Genomic DNA, 18,320 nt, shown 5'->3' on the forward strand with positions numbered 1-18,320 from the left:
TTGTAAAGTGGGTTCCTTACCATTTAAGTTTCTTGGGGTGAGAATAGGAGATAGCCCTAGGAAACTTTATATGTGGAAGGGCCTATTGGTTATGTTTAGAAAACGGCTTAATAGTTGGAGAGGTAGACATCTTAGCATGGCGGGTAGAGTGGAGATGATTAATTCGGTTCTTAATGCTCTTCCGATTTTTTTGTTATCGTTTTACAAAGCCCCTAAGAAAGTGTTACATGAGATAAAATCTATTCAAAGTAGGTTTCTTTGGGGAGGTGGAGATCAAGATAAACCTATTCATTGGGTTAGTTGGGATACGGTTTGTAAATCTAGAAAGGAAGGAGGTTTGGGTGTTAGGAATGTGGAAATAATGAATGTTGCTTTACTTAGTAAATGGAAGTGGCGTATTCTTACGGAAAAGGAGGCGGTGTGGCAAGATTTGTTAAGAGCTAGATATGGCAACATTAGACTTAAAGTTTTGATTGGAGACGTCTCAATTTTGTCAAAGAAGGAGTCGCATTGGTGGAGAGATTTAATAGTCTCGGATAACTATGAGAAGCTTCTTTTCGATCACTTTACGAGTGCTATTAAATGTAATGTTGGGAATGGATTCTCTACTCCGTTGTAGTTCGCCTCTTGGGCGGGTCAAAAATCTATTATGGAATTATTTCCTAATTTATTCTCTCTAGCTGGAAATTTTCTGGACTCTATTAATCTTGCAGGGGCGTTTGTTGAAGGAGTTTGGAATTGGAACTTGGCTAGTTGGTTTGAAGAAGGGAGTATAGCGGCTGAGTTGGCAGCGGCTCCGCTTCAGAATGCCTCGTACAGTAGTGTGGCAGCGCTGGGAGCCACCAAAGCATGCCTTGCTGCCGCCGACAGTGGTGCTGGGACTGCATCTGTCCCGACTCAGCAGCTGGCAGCTGAGTTGCAGTCTTTACTGGCAGCTCTTAACACTGTTCGGATCAAGGAAAATGTTGAGGACAACTTCTTGGGCGAAGGATTCTAGTGGGAGCTTTACCGTTAAATCGTGCTATGAGTTTTTTAAGAAGTTTCTTTCCGGTCCGCCGTTGGAAAGTGATAAGTGTCATACCCCAAAATTTGCCCTCATATAATCGCAAATGTCATTTTATTTCGATTAAGTGACATAACAAAGTTGGTAAGAATTTGCGGGTAAAAGGTACAAGAGCGAGAGGTCCCGAGTTTGAATCCCACCTCTAACATTTCTTCCCTTTTATAAGTTTTTAATTTTACATCTAACTTTATTCACATTTATTCAAAAATTCACAAAAAATTGTTTTTTTAATATTTAAATATTATTTTCGTTTTTATTATTTATTATTTATTAAAAAATAATTTTTTTACTTTATTCACATTTTATTCACAAAAATATCCAAAAAATCATAAAATAAAAATTTTTGAAAGATTTTGTTCTCCTTTTCTTTTTTAGATGGTAATCTCTATTTTAGGAGAGAATTTATATAATTGATTAAAATAATTATAAATTTAAATCAAACAATATTTGATTTTGAATTTTTATTATTTTTGATTATTGATTTTGTTCTCTTTTAATCATTCTAACCTAATATTTTTTCTATATAAACCAAAAATTTCTAACCTATTGGGGACTAACAATTAACCCTTATTCACAACTACCAAGTACCTGCACAAAACCTGTAACTTTTAAAATCCCGCAATCCTCCGATATTCATCATCAAATTAACAAATCCAAACTTTGTTTCAAAATCCAAGACCATTGATTTATCTTTCATGCACCAATAATATGATACAACAAGACTTCAATTCAAATCAATACCAAACTAAATATTGTGTTTGAATTGTTTCAGTTTGTGAAACGACAAACTTCATTCTCTCTTTTATATGTTTTATCATAACTGTAAACATGTATATTATTTTTTTTTGTGTTTTTTCACAGGTTTGGCAATTGGAATCTTAAGCATCTAGGAGCCATGGCCCAAAACCGGAAACATCATCGCCAGTAGTGTTAACAAAAAAAACTTGAAGCAAAGAAAGAAGGAGGTTTCAAAATCAAAGCAATCAGATCCGAAACATGTTTTCAACGCCGATCTCCGACCAACACCACCGAGAGACTCGCTAACAGCCACCTTCGACGTCTCCGATATCAGTTCCGCACCACCTTCTTCCGATCCGCGATGCTGCCAACGACACCATCGAACAACACCCACGCCGACGGACGGAGCTCCTCCGCCTGAGACGTTCCCATCGACCACCATTCATTTACACCGATTGCAACACGATCAAGATTTGGTTTATGATTTACAATTTTTCTTATTTTGTAGGTGATGTTTGTTTATCACTTTCATGGTGGAAGAAGGTTGAGAGGAGAAAATGAATGTGATGCTGAACACATTACGTCTTGAAAACCGAGAATGCCAGGTTGTTCTTATTTTTTTTTTTTCTTTCTTCTTTTTATTTGTAGTCCTTTATTCATTATAATTTTATTTGTTAATTATTTATTAATAGTCATTAGGATCTTAGTGTTAATTGGATTTTAGAGTCATGTTAGAACTATTAAATCACACCATTATAATTCATTTAACCCCTTTTATTTTTATATTTTGTTTAATTTAGTCTTTAATTTTTGTTTTAATATATGATACCTAGTTCACTTTAGTCATTCAAAAAAACGTTTCTTACAGAAACTATTAAAATAAAAGTAACAAAAATAAATAAACTTTGTACATAAATTACTATTTAGTGACTAAAAAAAAATCAAAATAACAAAAATAATTATTTTAGTTAGGAGTCGTTTAGGAAATTAATATGTTTGTTATTTTTTTTTATTAATCGTCATTCATATCCTTATTATTTCTCATTTATCATTTTATCCATACTACCATTTTCTTGTTTATTGCGAGGTACATTCGAGTTGTTCATCTATTCTCGTGGATATTTGCAAATTCATCCTCAATCTCCTACCATCCAGATCTAACGCACACAAAGCTGAAGGTTTACCATGCACCCTCAAAGGCTGCCACAATGAACCAAAAACTAACTTTTCAGGGTTATCAACATGGTTCCTCCCGATAACGCGCCACGTCGAATTCAAAAGCTAAGTTTTAGTCTTTAATTATTTAAATATTTTCCTGCCTTTTATTTAATTAGGATTTATTTTTAATGACAATGAACTGCCTATACACTCACGCCTTGATGTTTCTTCTTTCAGTTCTTAATGGTCAGAGTCAATGCTTCAGGCAATCCTTTGCCCACCAACCCTGTCAGGGCAAATGCCAAGCTAAGTACTCTTCATTCATTCTTTATTCTTTTTCATTCTTTATTCTTTTGTTTTTTTAGAGTTAACAAAGTTTGCCTCCGAACCGATAATGCACTCACTATATGTTTTCTGTCTTGTCTTTTTCCTTTTCAGGTTTATCAATTACCAAAGCTACGTCATTGGTAACCCTAAACCTCATTTTATTTTATGCCTTTTATTATTATTACTTATGTCAAACCCTATTAAGGGATCCGCTGGTTACAATTTCCCTCCCCCATATTTGTTAATTATTTTTGTTAAACTGCGTGGTTAGTAATCTAGGGAGTGTAACCTCGAATCGAACATAGAATCACTAATTTTATAAGATAATATACTTGAATATAATCACGTGATTGGTGCACACACGCACGCTTTTGGGTAACTCTCTCTGTTGCCTTGTTGCCTGTTGCCTGTTGCCTTGTTGCCTTGTGTTTTTGCAGAATAGCCAGACCCTCGAATATGAGGATACCTCAGCCGTGTTGCCTCGATAAAAGGTCATGAGACCCTAAAATGATGCTGCCTTCGATACACTAACATGACCTCGACCCTCGGAAGTTGCCCACAGAAAAGGCTGAGGTATCTTCTGGTTGCCTACGAAAAAAGGCTATTCTGATCATTCCCTTTAGACTACCTGCCTCTCTATGGCATGGGTCAGTCTTTGGGCGAATGATATCTCGACGACCCTTCAACCTCCAAACGAAAGGCTTCCTGCCCTCTTATGGTAAGGATTGACCCTTTCATTCTGAAAGGCTAAAAAGAGACCTATCATCTGAGTTTAAGGTAATTGCCCCTAATTGCCTTGCCATGCTCTATTTTCTATATTCTTTCTCAAAATTCTTCAAAAACTGGCTACGCTCATTTACGAGCTAAAAGTCCATTTTTTCCTCTTTCATCTACATTTTCTGAAAACGAGCAAGCAAAGCAATTAAGAGCCCATGGCAAACCATGGATGCAAAGGGTGCCTTACACCTTCCCTTTGCATAAATTACCCCCCGAACTTAGATTTCTTTAAAAGGTTTTTTTCTGTTTCTTTTTGCCTTTCTGAATTTGTTTGGATAAAATAAAAGTCGGTGGCGACTCTTGCTTACCGCGACATTTCGATCGATAAAAAGTCAGTTCACCGTATTACAGAACTGGCGACTCTGCTGGGGATTTTCCGATAAAAGAGGGGTTACCTTAAAAGTTTAGGATTCACTTAAATGTTTTCTATTGTTTGTTTTGTTTGTTTTATTTTTCAGGGGCGTTTTGGGAAAATTGAAGGACGAATCCTATTCCCGGATTCAAGAACACCTAAGTTTAGGAGTGGCATAGTCATGGAGGCCTCTTTCACATATGTGGGAGATGAGTCAATATGAAGTTCACGCTTGAGTTAGGACTCCATAGCATATGCACACCTTTCTCAAATGAGGGAGGTCTGTGTATGTGTCTGTGGGTGCGCCGGAGCTCAAGGACCTTTAGTTACCCTTAACCCATCCTGGCCTTTAGGAACGTAGTGGGGGGACTACTCTTGACAAATGTTAAGAACTAGTCGCTACCCGATGCTACAATTCAGATAGGTCCTTTCTCAAAGTATCATTGCATGATGCAAATGTATCATGTCCGAGGGTGCTTTAGAAGGGCTGACAATTCTGGATAACTTTTAGAACCTGTTGCAGAAATTTCCTTATCCATAGAAATACCCTTGGGAAGGACACCTGATCAGACTCCATGCAAGCCTTAAGCCAAAAATTGTGTGACTTGTGTGACTTACTTGTGTGTGCTACTAACCCTTCTATTTCATGGCAGGATTGGCTAATAGGACATTTCGTCCTTATTACCTTATGTCTCGCTTAATGCATTACATTCGCATGACATCATGACATCATAACATCACATGTTAACTAACCCTTTCAAGGATCTTAGGAATTTAAGGCGCACAAATTCAGATGCCCTTATCAAGGACTAATTTTTCATCAGGGGGCAAGAGGATTTATTTTCCTCTGGCCACATGTCTTCCAATTCAGAGATTCTACACCTATCAAGGGGCAAGAGGATTTATTTTCCTCTGGCCGTATGCCTTCTAGTTCAGAGACATCATACCTATCAAGGGGCAAGAGGATTTATTTTCCTCTAGCCATGTGCCTTCCAATTCAGAGGTATCCCGAATCAGAGGCTATGACCCACTGGATATGGTGAGATTGATTCCCATAGAAGAACACCCAAGAATCAGAATTTTTCAAACAAAGATGCTACCAAATCATTTCTAATGTTTCTAACTAAATTCCGTAAAGATCCTTGAAAACATTACATTTGCATTCATCACATTGCATAACAGGTTTCCGCAATAAGTTTCCCATTCTCTCTCGCTGTTTATTTCAGCACAACTGAAATCTCGAGCAATCATTCAAAAAATCTTCAGGCTCGGAATACCCGATCCCAGACTTTGATTCTGAACTCACCCAAGGGGCAAGAAGAATTGAAGGCACTCCTATTCTTGGGGTACAATTACAATGCGAGATGCGCTTATTATTCGAACAATCCTGGTTATGGTGTAAAGGATGGTAGACCATTGAAGCGTGCGATTAAAGATTTAATCATGACACTCAAATCAGAAAAGACCACGATAATGGAATCACGACAACTGAGTCACGACAACAAAGTCACGACAACTGAGTCACGATAATGGAATCACGACAACAAAGTCACGACAACTGAGTCACGATAATGGAATCACGACAACTGAGTCACGATAATGGAATCACGACAACTGAGTCACGATAATGGAATCACGACAACAAAGTCACGACAACTGAGTCACGATAATGGAATCATGACAACTGAGTCACGATAATGAAATCACGACAACAAAGTCACGACAACTGAGTCACGATAATGGAATCACGACAACTGAGTCACAACAATCAATTCACTCATATGATCCAGACGCTCAGGGCAATCGAGCCAACGAATTCTCCTGACTATAAACCCAATGCGAGGTGCGCATACCATTTCAACAGTCTTGGACATTACACAAACAATTGCTGGACATTAAGTAATAAGATTCAAGATCTGATCAATGAAGGAGAAATCAAATCCAACCCTCCTGAAAGCCCTGTGGTGATCACCGCTCCTATGCCTAGTAATGACAAGATTGATTGACGTCTCGACGGACGAACTTTTGGATCATTAGATCTACTTTCATTTGCAAGTTCTTTCCTGTTTGTTTAAACATTTGACTCATGATAGACATTATCTGTTTTAATAATCATCATCAGTGCATTGCATATATTTGTCTTGAATAAATTATTTCGTTATCACTCATTTTAAATTGCGTCTTTACTTTGCATATGTTTTATGATACTCAACTCTGGCTAAAGTTGTATACCTTTTGTGGGAGGATGACGAAAACGATACCGCAACCTTATACAGTATGCTTTTGAACGGACTATGTTGATGATGTACAGGCATTGTTTCAATTCCTAAACAGTGGAGATATAAGGATGTTAATCCCTCGTTAACCCCTTTGAGCCTAAGAAGTAGAAGTTTATTTCTTGTGCTAATTAAAACCCTTGATCGTAACCTGGGGCAGGGTAGTTCTCAGGTAATTTGGTTGTGCATTCTATTTTAAGAGAGTCATTCGGTACACCTTTCAACAAAGGTTTCAATCACAAGCGTTCATCCGCACACATCAAAAAAGTGTTGGGGATGTCGATCAAAAGCCAATGACGGTTCATCAATCATTAAACAAGGCAGTCAATATCTTTCAAAAAAAAATGGAAAAAACATATATACAAAGAAAAGCCTGCTAAGTCAAAAATCAAAAAGAAGACTTAGGCAAAAATCAAGGCGTCCCGCTGACTGTAAGCTCCAAAGAGACAGTTCAGGCAAAAGGTAGGGATATCCAAAAGATGAAAAAAAAGAAGTCAATAAATTCTTGAATAACTCAATGTTGTGACTACCAAAAGGAAGAAATGACTGCCATCTCAAAAAGTTCCCTCTGCTTGGAACCTGAATGCATAAGTTTGAATCAACTGAGTATAGGACCGAAGAACATCACGAAGAAGGGGATGGGTATAAATAAACTTTGGGCCTTTATCCTTTGCTTCTTAAACCATGAACCGAGCCACGTTACAACCCTTGAAAGTCCTAATTGAAGCATGGTTAGTTCGAAAGCATACTGTCACCAAAAAAAGGGTATCCTGACTCCTTAAGGTTTACCAAAAACGAGGAGTCGGTATTTCATTCTTACAAACATTATTACAAATATCATTTTTTTACAAGTGTCGTGTTCTTGCATCTCATGTTTTAAAGGTTTTTCAAAAATTCAAGACAAACGTATGCATTGCATCTCATGAATTCATTATTAAACATATTCTGCTACATAATTTCAAATGTTAGCATCAGAAAGAACTTGCACCGGGTACAACTAATGACTGAAAGTTATCCCGACAGACAAGATTACGCCGAGAAGCAATGTATCCTACGTATACAAGGGGCATGGCATGCTTTGCTCAACCAATCTGGGGCAATCCAGTCAAGATTATAAGAATCTCTCAAAATCCAAACAGTCAGGGGCATCATCCTAAGTTTACGATTACTAGGGGCATGTCACATACAATATACACTTCATAAAGTCTTCGTGAGGTGAATCTCTTCAAAGTTCCTGCTAACTGGGGCAAATCTATACAAGTCCCGTTTGACATTTTAAGTGACGTGCCCTAAATCGAGTAGTAGTTACTATAATACTGGGGGCAACTTTCACCCATGTCTCCCCATAAAGCCGGGTTCACAAGATCATATCCCCACAGAGTAATCATTAAGAAGATATCTTCCGATAAAGACATGGCGGCCCAACAGAGTTTACATCTTCAACACTGTCGCTCTCCTCCAACACGATTTATCAATATCTTTATCACCAATCAGGGAACATCAAGTCACTGATCATCTCCAAGCAGAAATCATAAATTCCCAGCTGAGCATCTTCAAGACAAGATCAGACAGTACAATTACAAGGACATAAAGATCTACTTTCTTAATCAAAGACAACATAAATCATATTCACATATCATATGTCATAAACATGTTCATATACTGCATACATTACCTCATAATGAACTCATACATAACATGCAAAAGCTCTCATTTATTTTGAGGGATTCATTACATAACCCATGCATCATGACATTGCATAAAGATTAACCTTACCTTTTTCAGAATACAGGTACCGACAAATGAACGAAATCTCCAACTTTCCAAGATCTAATTCGGTTACTACGAATGGTACTGACACGATCAACACTCGAAGATCTAATTCATTTACCACGAACGGTAATGACACGATCACTTTCAAAGTCTAATTCAGCTACTACGAACGGTACTGACACGACAAAAGATCTAATTCGGTTACTACGAACGGTACTGACACGGTCAACTCTCAGAGATCTAATTCCATCATCACGAACGGTGTAGACACGGTCACTGACCTTCTCAGTCTAATTCAGCTACTACGAACGGTACTGACACGACAGAAGATCTAATTCAGATACTACGAACGGTACTGACACGATCAAATTTCAGAGGTCTAAGTCTATCTTCACGAACGGTGTGGACACGATCACTGGCCTTCCCAGTCTAATTCAGTCACTACGAACGGTGCTGACACGACAAGAGAATCTAATTCTATCATCACGAACGATGAAGATACGATTATCTCCTCAGATCTAATTCTATCATCACGAACGATGAAGACACGATCATCTTTCCAAGATCTAATTCAAGTATCACGAACGATACTGACACGATCAATTCCCAAGGATCTAATTCATCTACCACGAACGGTAATGACACGATCAACGCGCAAACAACATCTTCTCAAAATTCAACTACCAGATGGCATCCACAAGCCCATCTCCGACAAAAGTCCCTACTTCAAATAGGGCAAATTTCTTGGTATTCTTATGTTCAATCATCTTCCACCTTCAGATACTGACTGGCGCGCAAACCACTCTACATTTTCAGGTTTAAGATAATTGAACAGGGGCAGCTGTCATACCCCAAAATTTGCCCTCATATAATCGCAAATGTCATTTTATTTCGATTAAGTGACATAACAAAGTTGGTAAGAATTTGCGGGTAAAAGGTACAAGAGCGAGAGGTCCCGAGTTTGAATCCCACCTCTAACATTTCTTCCCTTTTATAAGTTTTTAATTTTACATCTAACTTTATTCACATTTATTCAAAAATTCACAAAAAATTGTTTTTTTAATATTTAAATATTATTTTCGTTTTTATTATTTATTATTTATTAAAAAATAATTTTTTTACTTTATTCACATTTTATTCACAAAAATATCCAAAAAATCATAAAATAAAAATTTTTGAAAGATTTTGTTCTCCTTTTCTTTTTTAGATGGTAATCTCTATTTTAGGAGAGAATTTATATAATTGATTAAAATAATTATAAATTTAAATCAAACAATATTTGATTTTGAATTTTTATTATTTTTGATTATTGATTTTGTTCTCTTTTAATCATTCTAACCTAATATTTTTTCTATATAAACCAAAAATTTCTAACCTATTGGGGACTAACAATTAACCCTTATTCACAACTACCAAGTACCTGCACAAAACCTGTAACTTTTAAAATCCCGCAATCCTCCGATATTCATCATCAAATTAACAAATCCAAACTTTGTTTCAAAATCCAAGACCATTGATTTATCTTTCATGCACCAATAATATGATACAACAAGACTTCAATTCAAATCAATACCAAACTAAATATTGTGTTTGAATTGTTTCAGTTTGTGAAACGACAAACTTCATTCTCTCTTTTATATGTTTTATCATAACTGTAAACATGTATATTATTTTTTTTTGTGTTTTTTCACAGGTTTGGCAATTGGAATCTTAAGCATCTAGGAGCCATGGCCCAAAACCGGAAACATCATCGCCAGTAGTGTTAACAAAAAAAACTTGAAGCAAAGAAAGAAGGAGGTTTCAAAATCAAAGCAATCAGATCCGAAACATGTTTTCAACGCCGATCTCCGACCAACACCACCGAGAGACTCGCTAACAGCCACCTTCGACGTCTCCGATATCAGTTCCGCACCACCTTCTTCCGATCCGCGATGCTGCCAACGACACCATCGAACAACACCCACGCCGACGGACGGAGCTCCTCCGCCTGAGACGTTCCCATCGACCACCATTCATTTACACCGATTGCAACACGATCAAGATTTGGTTTATGATTTACAATTTTTCTTATTTTGTAGGTGATGTTTGTTTATCACTTTCATGGTGGAAGAAGGTTGAGAGGAGAAAATGAATGTGATGCTGAACACATTACGTCTTGAAAACCGAGAATGCCAGGTTGTTCTTATTTTTTTTTTTTCTTTCTTCTTTTTATTTGTAGTCCTTTATTCATTATAATTTTATTTGTTAATTATTTATTAATAGTCATTAGGATCTTAGTGTTAATTGGATTTTAGAGTCATGTTAGAACTATTAAATCACACCATTATAATTCATTTAACCCCTTTTATTTTTATATTTTGTTTAATTTAGTCTTTAATTTTTGTTTTAATATATGATACCTAGTTCACTTTAGTCATTCAAAAAAACGTTTCTTACAGAAACTATTAAAATAAAAGTAACAAAAATAAATAAACTTTGTACATAAATTACTATTTAGTGACTAAAAAAAAATCAAAATAACAAAAATAATTATTTTAGTTAGGAGTCGTTTAGGAAATTAATATGTTTGTTATTTTTTTTTATTAATCGTCATTCATATCCTTATTATTTCTCATTTATCATTTTATCCATACTACCATTTTCTTGTTTATTGCGAGGTACATTCGAGTTGTTCATCTATTCTCGTGGATATTTGCAAATTCATCCTCAATCTCCTACCATCCAGATCTAACGCACACAAAGCTGAAGGTTTACCATGCACCCTCAAAGGCTGCCACAATGAACCAAAAACTAACTTTTCAGGGTTATCAACATGGTTCCTCCCGATAACGCGCCACGTCGAATTCAAAAGCTAAGTTTTAGTCTTTAATTATTTAAATATTTTCCTGCCTTTTATTTAATTAGGATTTATTTTTAATGACAATGAACTGCCTATACACTCACGCCTTGATGTTTCTTCTTTCAGTTCTTAATGGTCAGAGTCAATGCTTCAGGCAATCCTTTGCCCACCAACCCTGTCAGGGCAAATGCCAAGCTAAGTACTCTTCATTCATTCTTTATTCTTTTTCATTCTTTATTCTTTTGTTTTTTTAGAGTTAACAAAGTTTGCCTCCGAACCGATAATGCACTCACTATATGTTTTCTGTCTTGTCTTTTTCCTTTTCAGGTTTATCAATTACCAAAGCTACGTCATTGGTAACCCTAAACCTCATTTTATTTTATGCCTTTTATTATTATTACTTATGTCAAACCCTATTAAGGGATCCGCTGGTTACAATTTCCCTCCCCCATATTTGTTAATTATTTTTGTTAAACTGCGTGGTTAGTAATCTAGGGAGTGTAACCTCGAATCGAACATAGAATCACTAATTTTATAAGATAATATACTTGAATATAATCACGTGATTGGTGCACACACGCACGCTTTTGGGTAACTCTCTCTGTTGCCTTGTTGCCTGTTGCCTGTTGCCTTGTTGCCTTGTGTTTTTGCAGAATAGCCAGACCCTCGAATATGAGGATACCTCAGCCGTGTTGCCTCGATAAAAGGTCATGAGACCCTAAAATGATGCTGCCTTCGATACACTAACATGACCTCGACCCTCGGAAGTTGCCCACAGAAAAGGCTGAGGTATCTTCTGGTTGCCTACGAAAAAAGGCTATTCTGATCATTCCCTTTAGACTACCTGCCTCTCTATGGCATGGGTCAGTCTTTGGGCGAATGATATCTCGACGACCCTTCAACCTCCAAACGAAAGGCTTCCTGCCCTCTTATGGTAAGGATTGACCCTTTCATTCTGAAAGGCTAAAAAGAGACCTATCATCTGAGTTTAAGGTAATTGCCCCTAATTGCCTTGCCATGCTCTATTTTCTATATTCTTTCTCAAAATTCTTCAAAAACTGGCTACGCTCATTTACGAGCTAAAAGTCCATTTTTTCCTCTTTCATCTACATTTTCTGAAAACGAGCAAGCAAAGCAATTAAGAGCCCATGGCAAACCATGGATGCAAAGGGTGCCTTACACCTTCCCTTTGCATAAATTACCCCCCGAACTTAGATTTCTTTAAAAGGTTTTTTTCTGTTTCTTTTTGCCTTTCTGAATTTGTTTGGATAAAATAAAAGTCGGTGGCGACTCTTGCTTACCGCGACATTTCGATCGATAAAAAGTCAGTTCACCGTATTACAATAAGGTTAAGGCCTTAAACTTTCTATGGAAATTCAAAGTTCCTCCAAAGATTCTTTGTTTTGCTTGGAGGTTTTTATTAAATAGATTGGCTACTAGAGATCAATTGGTGAGAAGAGGTGTGTTGGAGGAAGGAATTGATTCTAGGTGTGCCTTATGCGGCTCCGGTGAGGAATCTTTATCTCATCTTTTCTTTTTGTGTAACGTTACCGTTCGCATTTGGAGAAGGGTGTTTATGTGGCTTGATTTATCCGGACTTTTGTCCTTTGAAGAGTTTGGGGATTTCTTCTATAATTTCCGGAAAATTCCTTGCCTTATTAAGCGTATGATTGTGGGTACCGTTTGGATTGCTACGGTGTGGTCGATTTGGCTAAAGCGCAATGCGGTGATCTTTGAGAAGGAAGTTTTTAGCTTTACCGAATGTATGTCGGATATAGTCTTAAGCTCTTGGAGGTGGTTATGTGCTTTCCATAAGAGAGTTAATCTTTGTAATTTTTATCTTTAGAACACTCTACCTCTTCTTTGTTTTGAAAGGTAGTAGTTCTCTTTCTTGTTTCGGGTCGGAGCATCCCTTTTGCTCCCGTTTAATTCCATTACCTATTTAAAAAAAAAAATTAAATTGAAAAAGATAAAATAAGAAAATAAAATAATAATATGAATATTCATTCATATCATGAAAAAACACAAATACACTAATAATTTTACCTCAATATATTTAAATAGTAATGATCCAAAGTTTCTTAAAGGATTTCAAATAACTAATGGGTAAAAGGCTTCATAGAGGAAATCATATAAACCCTAAAATAATAAAAAAAATATCATTATTAAGAGACGAAGTTTTTCACAAAAGCAAACGTTTTCCCAATTCTCATGGGCATAGTCTTCTTGTTGGCACAAATATGCCATTATTACCAACCTCACATTAATTATTAAGATGAACACGTAAGCCAACCCAATGCATCAACACCCTTCATTTTTCTTCTTTTATAGAGCTACCCTTGCCTTGACAAAATTAGCATCAATATCTCGAGTGCATTGGCCCAGAAATTCCATCCATCCATTTGGAGGATTAATATCCTCACTGATTTTCTCATATTCAACTGTCCATTTAACAACAGCAGTCCCATCAACCTTATCACTTACTTCAAGTATGGCTTTAAAGGTCTTATAGTGCTTATCAATATCTCCACCAAAAAGCTTCCAACTAATTTTTTTGTCATGTTCATCAATTTCTTCAATAGTTTCGTGACATGTGTGTACCTCACCATCTGTTGTCATGTCACGGACAATTGATAGCAAGAAAAATAACAAAATTAATATAAGAACTATAGAAAAACATAAAGGATTAATTTTAAATTAAAATAAAAACAATCACTTTATAATTACCTACTACATATGTCCAGTGTTTAACCGTATCAGTATCGAGTCATTCTTCACCTTCATGCAACTTGGCTTCATGAATTCTTTCACAATGATTTTGCACTTCGTGTAGTTCTGATGTATATACTTTGAAGAACTTGTGAGCAGGTGTTTTGATACCCAGTTCATTAGTAAGCTTACCAGATAGCACCATTTTTGAAAAGAAGAAAGAAACAAGGGTTGATATGATGAAAGTGTATGCAACCGCATGCCTTAAATAGAAATTGGATTACATTATTTCTACGCATCAATTTGAGTTGCATTTTTTATTTTTTTATTTTGGATATGATCCACTTGAATTACATAATTGATTATACATAAATGTCTTGGGTCCCGCCATGCGTGGCTATTTTCAACCAAAGGCAAGTTGCTTGAAGCACTTGTGTAGCCAAATCATGTGCATTTAACAACACACGTTTTCTTCTAATAATTATGCTATGTCATGGCACACATGTAGTGGGATAGTTTAATTTGTTGATATTATGGAAAAATAAAATTCCATAAATCATTTGCAGCAATTTTTTTACGAAGGTGCAATTATCTTTATGTACAGTGCCTTATTTCTTATATTTTTTTTTTTTTTTTTTTGAAATCAAGAAATATATTAAAACTCCAACCAATTCGAAATTACAACGCCAAAATGACAAGAACAAGAAAATTACAAACCGATTGAAACTTAACTTAAGTAAAACAATGGGTTATTGCTAAACTCATAGAAGTTATAATTGGATTGAGTAATTTTCCCGATATACGACCACCTCCACACAAGCGACTTGCAACTCCAAACTACATCCCTAGAGTTCCACGATCCGTTGTTAAAGACAATGTCGTTCCTTCGCAACCACAAGCTCCATAAAATAGCTAACCAAACGATACCAATTTTTGCACTTTTGACTTTCTTAGAACGGCAATAAGAGCTCCAATAAATAAATCCCTCCTTGAAATCTAAACCAATTTTAAAAGGTAAACCGATCCACTCGGCCATCTCTCTCCACACAATACCGGAATTCCGACATAACAGAAAAGAGTGAAGAAGAGATTCTTTATCATCGGTACAAAAAACACAATCCGAGTTCGAGTTAGAAACAATGATACCTTTAGCCAAGAGAGAGTCTTTAGTTGGAACTTTGTTGATGAAGCATCTCCAACCAAAAGCCTTCACTTTCAAAGGAACATCCATTTTCCAAATATCGATGAACGCCGAATCAAAACGATTAGCCGGACCAAAAGGAATAAAAAAACTATTCAGATAATGATAACAAGAAGCTACAGAATAAACTCCATCCGAATTCAGCTTCCACACTGCACAGTCCGGTTGAGATAAAGACAACACTGCTCCTTTAAGCTTTAAAGCAATGCTGTTGATGTCAAACAGAAAATCAAAAACAGTATCGGACACTGCTGAGTTGTTTGGAACAGCAGCAAAACTTTCTCCCTGCACAGAAAAAACGGCAGCAGTACCATGTCCCGGCGCTAAATCAGCGGCAACATCAATACCCAAAAACCCGGCCAGAACAGTTGCCAACGGGACAGCACACCCATCGCTGTTAGTAACAGTAACGACACCGTCATCAATGAAAAACTTCGGAGCTGCAACTACTTCTAAAGCGTGGTTAACGGAGATACCTAAATCTCCCCAAATCCAATTCCCATTCCTCCATCCTCCCATCGAACCGATTGAAACGTCTTGCAATTTCGAGAACTTGAAAAGATTCGCGAAATTATCTTTTAAAGGACCGCTATTCAACCAGTGGGATTTCCAAAAAGAAATATTGTGTCCGTCTCCAACCTGAAAAAGAAAATTGTTAGTAAAAAAGTTCTCCGGTAACTCTTTCCTCAAAGATAAAAGGTCCGCCCACCACACCGACGATGATCTATCCTTCTTAGATTTAAAAAAATCACCCATCACCCTAAGATTCACATCCTCATACCGCGCTTTCAACATTCTATACCATAAATCATTAGTAGCACCAAAAATCCTCCAATTCCACTTCAACAAAAGCGCTTTATTAAAAAGGTCTAACCTTCTAAAACCAAGACCGCCTTTCTCCACCGGACGACACATGTCATTCCACTTCACCCAATGCATTTTCCTTTTCCCTTCCACCCCTCCCCAAAGAAAATCACTTTGAATCTTATTAATTTCCGAGATAATTTTCTTTGGAGCTTTGTAAAAAGATAAAGTGAACACCGCCAAGCTACTAAGAACCGATTTTATAAGCGTTATCCTCCCACCAAAACTAAGCCACCGCCCTTTCCAAGTATTTAATCTCTTCCTAACATTGTCCAAAAGCGGCTTCCAAGAAGAAATACGCCTTGGATTTTTTCCGATAAGAATACCGAGAAATTTGAAATCCTTTTCCTCCTCCCTACAATTAAGGAAATTGGTAGCCAATCCCATAAAGTGCGAGTTAACGTTGACTCCAATCAACTTGCTTTTGTGATAATTAATACTAAGACCCGACACCATTTCAAAACTTCGTAAAACCGCCTTGATTGCCCATAGGTGTTTCCAACTCCCATCGCCTATTAAAAGCGTATCATCGGCAAATTGGAGGATATCAACGAAACATTTGCCATTCACATTAAAACCCACAAAATCACCATTATCGACCGCTCTACCAACCAAAGCCTTTAAACCTTCCGCCACAATAACAAAAAGAAAAGGAGATATAGGATCTCCTTGGCGAAGACCTCTTTCCACCAAGAATTCCCTAGTAGGGCTACCATTAACAATCACCGACATCTTGCTAGAGAAAACAATGGCCTCCATCCAACGCATCCACACATTCCCGAATCCCATCCTTTTCATCAAGTACCTAAGGAAAAGGAACCTCAATAGATAAAGATTGCTCCTCACTCAAAGAGTTAAAAGCAATTCCATCCAACAAAGGTCTCTCCAAACAATCCTCTTTGAATTTGCTTTCAAAATGAGCCTTCACCGCATCCTTCACCTCTTTAACCGAATTAACAACTCCATCACTAGTATTCAACGAGCCAATCCGGTTCCTACGCCTCCTCTCTTTCACGGCATTATGGAAGAATCTACTATTATCATCCCCATCATTTAGCCACCTCAATCTACTTTTTTGAATAAGCATATTCTCCTTTAGTTTGAGATTAAACCAAATGTTCTTTGAAGCTTTTACCTTGTTAAGGTGGACTTCTTCCTCCCAATAATCCCTATCGTCCCACTCGTTCAAGACCTTCACATTCTCTTCAATCTCCAAGTCAATTTTACCAAATACATTTTTTTCCCACCATCTCAATCTTTCTTTTATTAAACGGAATTTCTCCTTCAAAACAAAATCACCTCTCCCAACAACAATTATTTCCTCCCATTCCTTCTTAACAAAATCATAAAAACTCTTATCATTGAATCATTCATTATTGAATTTAAACGGTTTAGGACCCCAATCTTCTTTGTCTACCATCAACCACACCGGACAATGATCGGAAACATCACGACTACCTATCCATTGGCCAACCACCCCCCAATTAGATATGATGTTATCGGAAACAAGAAAACGATCAATTCTACTTTTAGATTTTCCATCCCCGCTAAACCACGAGAACCGCTTCCCTTTGCAAGGAACATCAACAAGACCGATATCCTCAATGAAGTCCGCGAATCCCTCCCTTTCTAAATTGCCGCTTCTAGAAGAAATACCACTTCTCTCACTTCTCTTCATCACCGCGTTAAAATCGCCCCCTATTATCCACTCCCCATCTTGATACTTATTTTTCAACTCCACCAAACGGGACCATAAGACACGTTTAAGAGACATGGAGCATGAAGAGTACACATTGACAATATAGTAACAAGCTCCTTTCCACAAAAGTTTCGATCCGAGATATCCCGGGCCACAAAAGCTAGCCAAAACAGTAACCGAACCGGTTCTCCAAATGGACAACAAACCCCCTGAAAAGCCCTCCGATCTTGAAAAAGAAAAATCCATATCATCCTCCCCCCACATACTTCTTACAGTAGAAACCGGCATATCTTTCAATTTCGTTTCTTGAACAAGAAAGAAATCAGCCCTTCCTTTAGATAACAAACTTCTTATTTTTTTTCTCTTAATAAGGCTACCTCCCCCCCTAATATTAAAGCTTCCTATGATCATTTAAAACAATTTAGAGTCGCCTTCCTTCCATCCATGCCTTTTCCACCCCTAGACAAAACTTCAGCATCCTGCATAATGAAATTGACCTCCTTCCCTTTGTGAACCTCAGAAACCCCCAGCTTTGCCATCTCCT

The 18,320-nt window shown here is 37.0% G+C and overlaps 1 protein-coding gene and 1 pseudogene across 1 annotated transcript; both read right to left on the minus strand.

Moving 5' to 3' along the window:
- Positions 1 to 11,018: 11,018 nt before the first annotated feature.
- LOC131616808 (MLP-like protein 28) lies at positions 11,019 to 14,329 on the minus strand (annotated as a pseudogene).
- A 2,553-nt stretch (positions 14,330 to 16,882) lies between these two features.
- LOC131620182 (uncharacterized) lies at positions 16,883 to 18,064 on the minus strand. The gene is made up of 2 exons (XM_058891190.1): positions 17,495 to 18,064; positions 16,883 to 17,407 (listed from the first exon to the last, which is right to left on the minus strand). The coding sequence occupies exons 1-2, from the start codon at positions 18,062 to 18,064 to the stop codon at positions 16,883 to 16,885; spliced, it is 1,095 nt and encodes a 364-aa protein (XP_058747173.1).
- Positions 18,065 to 18,320: the final 256 nt, after the last annotated feature.

The sequence above is a fragment of the Vicia villosa genome, linkage group LG7 (genome assembly GCF_029867415.1).
Source record: "Vicia villosa cultivar HV-30 ecotype Madison, WI linkage group LG7, Vvil1.0, whole genome shotgun sequence".
Lineage (NCBI taxonomy): Eukaryota > Viridiplantae > Streptophyta > Magnoliopsida > Fabales > Fabaceae > Vicia > Vicia villosa.

Excerpts from the sequence above, each read along its gene's own strand:
- LOC131620182 (XM_058891190.1), bottom strand. The coding sequence starts at position 18,064 with ATGCCGGTTTCTACTGTAAGAAGTATGTGGGGGGAGGATGATATGGAT. Across the intron at positions 17,408-17,494 it reads ATTGTCCGGTGTGGTTGATG|GAATGGGAGGAAATAATTGT; the intron begins GTAGACAAAGAA and ends TTTGTTAAGAAG.